Source organism: Ochotona curzoniae, unplaced genomic scaffold (genome assembly GCF_017591425.1).
Source record: "Ochotona curzoniae isolate NIBS_2020 unplaced genomic scaffold, NIBS_Ocur_1.0 patch381, whole genome shotgun sequence".
Lineage (NCBI taxonomy): Eukaryota > Metazoa > Chordata > Mammalia > Lagomorpha > Ochotonidae > Ochotona > Ochotona curzoniae.
In genome coordinates this window covers 307-9008 of record NW_024466952.1, presented here as the reverse complement: position 1 = coordinate 9008, position 8702 = coordinate 307, and the positions used below count along the sequence as shown (strand labels likewise).

General features: G+C 49.2%; 1 protein-coding gene across 1 annotated transcript; it reads left to right on the top strand.

Moving 5' to 3' along the window:
• Window positions 1-3126: 3126 nt before the first annotated feature.
• LOC121167527 (phosphorylated adapter RNA export protein-like) lies at window positions 3127-8182 on the top strand (the record flags this gene model as incomplete). The annotated part of the gene is made up of 3 exons (XM_040996986.1): window positions 3127-3261; window positions 5017-5621; window positions 8002-8182. Coding segments are annotated over exons 1-3 (882 nt in total), but the record flags the coding sequence as incomplete, so codon positions are not given.
• Between the last annotated feature and the right edge of the window lie 520 nt (window positions 8183-8702).

Below are 8702 nucleotides of genomic sequence, written 5' to 3'. Positions count from 1 at the left end.
AGAACTATTGTTACTCAAGAGTTCACAAGCAACGATACTAGAGCAGAATGCTAGATTACTATTTTGCAGGGAGGACATCTTCAGAGAGCATCTTCCAGTCATATCCTGTCACTGCTGCATTCTAACCAAGAGAAAAAGTGCCTATCTGGTTGCTCAAGGAGGCCAGAAAGGCTCCTTAACACAAGAACTGCTCCTTAACAACCCAAGTCCTGATGTTGGCACTATGGATCAATGCATAAAGCAGCAGGCTGGCACCTGCATCCCCTATGGTATCGGTTGGCGTCCTGGCTGCTCCACTTCTGATCCAAATTGCTGATATGCCTGGGAAAGCACAGGGAAGGATGGCCCAAATGCTTGGGCCTCCTGCACCTGTGTGGGAGACCTGGAAGAAGTTCCTGCTTCCTGGTTTCACAGCCTGGCCAGCCCCAGCTACCGCAGACATCTGGATGAAAGATCTCTCTCTCTCTGTACATAACTCTGCCTTTCAAAAACACACACACATTCTTCAAACATATATACACTATATATGTACATATGTGCATTTAATAGCACAGGCTTCCCCAATGGAGATCTTGGAACTTGCTGTATCAATGACAAAGAATGTGGCTGATAAAAGAGCTGGCAAGAAGGTGCCTGGCAATGAGTTTCACTGGAAAAAGTGAAGAGACAGAACTTGCCACAGGTCGTAAGTTAGGCGGGCATCTTGGCAAAGGACCTAGAGCCCAGTCTGCATTCAGATGGGTTTTCATGGGCATTCCCCATTTCCTCTCCCTGGCCCCTTTTCTGGGAAAATCTAGGCAAGGGGGTTTTGGATGTGGAATTTCTGTAACTTCTCTCTTCTTCCCTGCCTCCCCACCCAGAGACAAAACTAGCCATCAAGGATTTTGTCTGTCAGAGAAGCAAATGACTCCTTCAGTCCAGTGACTATAACCTCGCCAGGCCACCTGCATCAACTCCCTCAGCTTGGTGGATTGCATTTCATTAAGGACAGGCAAGGGCACCTCGGACTAAGGCAGACAGACTAGAGGCTGGGTCCTGCATTCAGGACCTGTTGCCTGGTCTCACTGCACACAGACCTACTTTCTTTAAAACTTTCCATTATCTTCAGCCACTCTGACACACTTAGGTTAATATCTACCTAGTTGCCTTAATGACAATTAAAGTAGAGGTTGGCACTATGGTGTAGTGGGTTAAACCTCTGCCTGTAATGCTGACATCTCAGTTGGAGAAGGTTTGAGTCCCAGCTGCTCAGTTTTCCCTTCAGCTCTCTGCTAAAGGCCTGGAAAGGCAGTTGAGAATGGTCCAATACTTGGGGCCCTGCTCTTATGTGTGGAACTGGGAGGAAGCTCCCAGCTCTTGGCTTTGGATTGGGCAGTCTGGCCATCGAGGCCATTTGAGGAGTGAACCAGTAGAAGGAAGATATGTCTCTATCTGTCCTTCTCTATATAATTCTACCTTTCAAATAAAAATTAAAAAGAGTAAAAAACTCAAATTATAAGCCAATTCTAAAATTTGAATGGAACTACAAAGGATCTGGAACAGCCCAAACAATTTTTCAGGAAAGAAAAACATTTGTATTACCTAATTTCAAAGGTAGATCCTCATATGTACAATATCCATTGATGCTATCAAGCAAAATCAATAGGAAACAGCAGCATTTCCAACAAATGATGGCCTACTGATTTAATCTTCATATGCAAGGAAAGAGAGGGGTAGGGGAGAAGAGAGTATGCAAGGCAGGTTGACTCATACTGCAGACCATATATAATAATTAATTCAAAACTCACCACAGACCTAACACTTGAAAACTTCAAGAGAAACACTCTAGAGGACAGTATCTCTCTGGGTGCTGCTGTACTCATCATAGAATGCTGAGTTACTGGGCCCGGCACAACAGTTCAACTGGCTAATCCCCCACCTCCAAGTGCCAGGATCCCACCCACGTGGTTGCCAGCTTGTGCCCTAGTTGCTCTACTTCCTGTTCAGCTGCTTGCATGCGGCCTAGGAAAGCAGCAGAAGACAGCTCAAGTCTTATGGATCCTGCACCCACATGGGAGACCTGGAAGGCATTCCTGACTCCTGGCTTTAGATCGGTTCAGCTCTGGCTGTTGTGGCCATCTGGGAAGTGAACCAGCAGATGGAAGATCTCTCTCTCTCCTTCTCTCTTTAAGTCTGCCTTTCAAATAAAAGTAAAAATAAAATAAATTATATATATATGTATATATATCTCCAGAAATATATGTATCTCTAGACATGATCAAACGCCCCCATCCGGGAACACCCCAGAGTTGGGGGGAAAAAACAGGGTTATTCTGTGTTCTGCAAACACAAAAAGCAGCAATCAGAAAACAAATCAATCCCTACGCTTGTAAGCATTAAATATGTGTGCTCCTCAAAGAACACTATCAAGTCGAACACACATTTCTGACTTTAAAAACAGACAAAAACAAAGCGAACATCCCCCCTTCATTAGAGCACACAGATAAACGTGAGCTCAGCTCTGCCTTCACTCGGGTGGTCTCCTGCCCGGAGCTCCCAGGCCCCCAGCGGGCGGACGGGCGCCCCCTCACCCCTCACACAGCCCGCCCGCCCCTCACACAGCCCGCCCGCCCCCTCACACAGCCCCCCGGCCCCTCACACAGCCCCCTCGCCCCTCACACAGCCCGCCCGCCCCTCACACAGCCCCCTCGCCCCTCACACAGCCCGCCCGCCCCTCACACAGCCCCCTCGCCCCTCACACAGCCCGCCCGCCCCTCACACAGCCCCTCACACAGCCCGCGCCCCTCACACAGCCCGCCCCCCTCACACAGCGCCCCTCACACTGCCCCCTCGCCCCTCACCCCGCCCCCTCGCCCCTCACCCCGCCCCCTCGCCCCTCCCCCCGCCACAGCCCGCCCCCTCACACAGCCCCTCACACAGCCCCCTCACACAGCCCGCCCGCCCCTCACACAGCCCGCCCGCCCCTCACACAGCCCCCTCGCCCCTCACACAGCCAGCCCGCCCCTCACACAGCCCCCTCGCCCCTCACACAGCCCGCCCCGGCCGGCCTCGCGTTCCCGGCGTGGGGCGCTGCGAACCCGCCGTCCCCCGCGCGAGGGCGCCGGAGCAGCCGCCGCGCCGCCGGAAGTGCGCTCCTGAGGCGCCGGGCGCTCCCGCCACGGGAAGATGGCGCTGGAAGCGGGCGACATGGAAGATGGGCAGCTTTCCGACTCGGACTCCGACATGGTGGTCGCGCCCAGCGACAGGCCGCTGCCGGTGCCGGTAGGGACGGGAGGCGGCGGCGGGAGAGGGGCGGCCGGGCGCGTGGAGCGCCGGCCCCGGGGAGGCGGGGAGCGGGCGCGCGGAGCCTGCTGGAGGCGGCCGTGTGCCCTGGGCCTGCCAGGCCGCCGGTCGCGTTGTAAAACCTAGCGGCTTCCCGGGCCCGGCGCCGGCACGTCGTGTGGCACGGACGCGCGGGGACCTGGAGGGCGAGGCCCCGGATCCCCTCCGCGACCCGCGGGGCCTGGCCGCAGCGCCCCACGCCCACCCGGCTCCCCGGCCGCGCGCGTTGCGGGGTGGCATGGCGCGGTGGCCCGCAGATGCGAAGCGCAGTGTTCAATGCGAGATGCTGCGGGGCAGTGTGTGTCCCACGGGCGTCCTGTTTGTGCAGGGCCGAGGAGGGGGTTGCAGGATGGCTGTGCTCCTCAAGGAGCGCTGCTCTCACTGGGCGCGCACCACCCGGCCAACAGCACCTTGTTCCCAGGAGTCTGTGCGGTTAATAATGCGGTGGTAGCTTTTTAAAGCGCCTACGACACTGCTTGTATATAAATGTCAGGAATTCGATACCAGTGTAATTTGTTCTTAGTGGTTTTCCCTAAATTGCTGTCACAAACTCAGCAGTTTGCCAAAGCAATGTTGGTGGGGGTGGGGGTCTGTGTGTGGCATGGCAGGTAAGGCAGCCTGCACACAGTGGTGCCCATGGTGCCGGTGTGCATTAGAGTCCTGGCTGGCTGCTCCACTTATTCATTTTTAAATTATTTATTGGAAAGTCAGATATACAGAGAGGTCAGATATGCAGAGAGGAGAGACAGAGAGGAAGATCTACTGTCCATTGAATCACTCCCCAAGAGGCCGCAGCAGCCGGAGCTGCCCCAATCCGAAACCAGGAACCTGGAGCCTCCTCTAGGTCTCCCAGGTGGTGCAAGATCCCAAGGCTTTGGGCCACCCCCCACTGCTTTCCCAGGTCACAAGCAAGGAGCTGGATGGGAAGTGGAGCAGCTGGGATATGAATCGTTGCCACATGGGATCCCAGTGCTTGAAAGCAGAGGATTAGCCGATTGAGCCATTATGCTGGGCTCAGCACTCCATTTTTCCTGCCTCTCTTCTTTCTTTGTACCTCTGGCTTTCAAATAAAAAAAAAATTTTTTTTGAAGTAACGTCAGGTGTTTCTGCTCATATAAGTTTACCTGCTGATCCAAAGGAAGGCAGTCACAAAGCTATATTAAGGACGTTGATGTGTTCATAGCCAAGATCGGTGGTATCTGGAAAGAAAGAAAACAATTCCAATTGCCAGAAACAGATTGTGCGCATTCGCAAGCATTAAGTGCTGCCTTACTTCTAGAAACAAGAATTGTACCTCCTCCAGCTCCCCAGGGTTTATTTATTTATTTGAGCGCAGAGAGAAAGAGGTCTTTGATCCACTAGGTCGCTCCTCGGCTGCCTGCAATAATCAGGGCTGGGCTAAGCCAGGGGCCCAAGCACTTGGGTCGTCTGCTGCTGTTTTCCCAGGTGTATTAGTAGGGACTCAAATACGGGATGTGAGGTGTCCCAAACAGTGGTGTAACCATAACACTATAACTGTACCCACCCCTACCACATTCTTAGCTTTAAATTGGGTGTATTTCGTAAGATGTTTTTGCAGTTACTTCTGTTCCAAAATTGTCCAGTTGTGTATCTAAGTGAGTTTTTTAAAAGCTGTATGTGGTGGGTGGAGGGCATGTGCTTTGGGGAACTGACTGTATTGCCTTTGCTTTGCAGAAGGCTCTAGTGGGGGACAGCGCCATGAGGGGCTTCCAGAGCGCCACAGCAGCGTGTGCACCAGCAGCACACTACCGGACTGTTCAAAGTGTGGATTCAAGTGAGGAGAGCTTTTCTGATTCTGACGATGATAGCTCTCTTTGGAAACGCAAGAGGCAGAAGTGCATCAACCCTCCTCGCAGGCCAGAGTTTGACCAGGGCGGTCAGAAGCCGCCTGCTGCCGGCGGAAAGAAGGTGAACAACATCTGGGGCGCTGTGCTGCAGGAACAGAACCAGGATGCCGTGGCCACTGAACTGGGCATCTTGGGCATGGAGGGCACCATCGACAGGAGCAGGCAGTCGGAGACATACAACTATCTGCTTGCTAAGAAACTTAGGAGGGAATCTCAAGAACATACAAGAGATTTAGACAAAGAGCTGGATGACTATATGCACGGTGGCAAAAAGATGGGCTCAAAGGAAGAGGAGAACGGGCAAGGTCATCTCAAACGGAAACGACCCGTCAAAGATAGAGTAGGACCCAGGCTAGAAATGGACTATAAAGGCCGGTATGAGGTCACGGAGGAAGATTCTCCAGAGAAGGTGGCTGATGAAATTGCTTTCAGGTGAGTCCCTAAAATTGACCTTCAAGTGAGTCCTTGACTGGAATCTCCTCTGTTGTTGGCAGGTGTATTCATGATGCTGCTTTGAATTTTATTCGTTTTTTTTTTTTTCTTAAAGGATTTTGGGCTTATTTGGTTATGTGAATGTGTTTGTATTTCCTTAAACTTGGACACTCTTAAGAGAATAATCTTGGAGACTTTTATAACTTTAAGTAACTCTTTGCATTTCCTGCCAATGAACTCTTCTATAAGACCTTTTAAAAAGTATTTTATTTGAAAATCAGACAGTAGCTCCCATCCACTGGTCACTCCCTGAATGCCCACAACAGCCAGGTCTGGACCAGGCCAAAGCCAGGAGCTGGGAACCATCTAGATTTACCACGTGGGCTGTAGGGAGCCACGAATTCGGCCTGGCCTGCTGTCTCTCATTTACCAAGAAGCTGAGTCCGAAGCAGGACTAAGTCTTGAACCAGGGCTGTCTGACATGGGGTGCAGACATTGGCAGCAGCACCTTAGTGCCTGTGTAAATGGCCACCCCTTTTGTAAATCACGTCTCTTACATACGATAACACTCGTTTCTAGTATTGGGCTTTTTTGTTTTGTTTTGTTGTTTTTAAGCAAATTTATCAAGCTGTACAAAACTTTTTCCTATTTGTTTAATTTTATATATTTGAAAGACACAGAAAGAAAGAGAGATCTACAATAGCCAGAACTGGGCCAGGCAAAGCCAGAGGGCAGGGACTTCATGATGGTTTCCTGTCTGGATGACAGGGACCCAAGTGCTTGAGCCTTCATCTGCTTCCTTCCCATGGAGTCCATTAGCAGAAAACTTGATCGGAAGCCCAGGCAGGACAAGAGTCATAAGCACTCAGGGAATGCATGTGTACCAGGTATTGGCTTAACCTGCTGTGCTGGAACCCCAGCCATTTCCAGTATGACCATTTGGCAATTTACAGTTGTTAATCACAGTTCTTACTCCCATGCAACTTCCGATCTACTCTCTGTATAAATTTGCCTTTTCCAGGCATTTCACAGTAAGTGAAATTACACAGCTAACTTATTTCACTTAGTGTGAATGTTTTGAGTCATGCTGTAAGAACAAGTCAGTCCATCTTTGTGTGTGTGTGTCTCCATACTGAGTGGGTATCTTCTGTTGGGAACCTTCACCTGCACATATTTGGGCAAATATATAGCAGTAGTATTGCTTTTTGAGAGTTAAACTTACCATTCATGTATTTTTAAACTCACCTTTATTAAGTTTTCATTACATCTAAGTTGCTCATGTACAGTGTGTCACAAACTTGAAATTAGATATGGTTCAGGAGTAATATATGGGCAGACATTTGTACAGTAAGAGGTTTTACTGAAAAGGCAGGTTTAACTGAGAGAAGGAATGACAAGAAATCTTCCATCCGCTGGTTCTTTCCCCCAGATGCTTGCAATGGCCAGAGCTGAGCCAATCTAAAGCCAGGAGCTTCTTCCCAGTTTCCCACATGGATGTGGGGGCCTCAGGACCTGGGTCATCCTCCACGGCTTTCCCAAGCCATTAGCAGGGAGCTGGATGGGAAGTGGAGCAGCTGGCACCCATATGGGATATTGAGCACCCATGCTGGGCCCACACTAATATGAATTTTTATACTGGGAAAAAATGGATAGGGTCATAGATTTAGCTTCAGACCAGAACTAGGCCCTGGTTCCTTCGCTCTACCCTCGCTTGAAGACTGCCTTCTATTGAAGAGACAAGATGCCAGGTCTGCGAGACATTGGTGCTATTAGTCCTCCCTCTTTTGTACGAAGTGGTGGTTCTGACATCAGGAGACTGTCTTAGGCTCCCTGAGTTTTAACTGAAAGTGATAGTGTCTGCCTCATAACGTGGAAACACAGCTGTTGGACACAGTGTGTGTGAGGGTCTTAGTGTGTGTTTCTCCAGCGGTAGGAAGCTGTTGGCTAATTCAGCTATTTCTTTGTTGTTCTGGGACAGTGTGTGAGGGAAAGGGCCTGTTCTTTTGGGTCTTCAGGCAGCTCTGGGGTTAGGAAAGCTGAAAGCAGAGTTCAGCACATGTTTGGTGTGACAGGAAGTGGAGTGCTCTATCTTCTTTTGGATTTAGGCTTGCATCCACCTTCAGCTGTACATTGAAATCTGTTGCAGCCATTTGGGAGTGAACCAGCAGACAGAAGATGTTTCTCTCCTTTTCTCTGTAAATCTGCCTTTCCAATAAAAATAAATGAATGTTTGTTTTTTTTTGTTTTTTTAAAGCAAAGAAAAGCACATGTTAACTAGAATGAGATCTCTGTGGTGGAGAACTAAACTGGAGACTGGTAGATTTCTCCAACTCTGTCAGCATAGCAAGAGGTTAATTATACTTTATTTGTTCATGATCAGGTTACAGGAACCGAAGAAAGATCTGATTGCACGGGTAGTAAGGATAATTGGAAACAAAAAGGCAATTGAACTCCTGATGGAAACTGCTGAAGTCGAACAAAATGGTGGCCTTTTTATAGTGGTAAGACTGCTTGATTATTGTTTTTTCCTACTTTTCAATGTGATTTTGACAAACTTGCCTGTGTCTCTTATCCTTTATTATAATGTTTCATTTTTAAAAAACTGTTGGCATCAATGAATACTGAATTTTAAAACTCACAGCTTTTTGGCAACTAATACTTACTATTCACAAAGGTTGATATGTTTTAGTGTGTTAGTGTAAAGAGTGTATCTGACTCACTAAAGTTAGGGAGTGGAATTTTAGCACAAGTGTGGAAGAGCTTAAGAACTTCAATTTTGTAGAATTGGGAGATGGTGTGTCTGTTTTTGGGTTTGAGTCAGCAGCTCACTGAGATTTAGCTGAAGTTTCTGGCTCGTTGGCATCTCGGTCTCCTCAGGTGTAAAAACGAACATCAGCCAACCTGATGCAGGTAAAGTGTTACCTGCAGTGCTCACTGCTTAGCAGCTGGAATGGAAGTGTTACCTTGGGTTCATTTAATTCACATTCCCTTGAAGAAGAGGACCAGAATCTCTTCTTTCACACATGAAGGGCAGATATATACACTATGGCCATCTAGTAGATCTGGTACTGTGGCACAGTA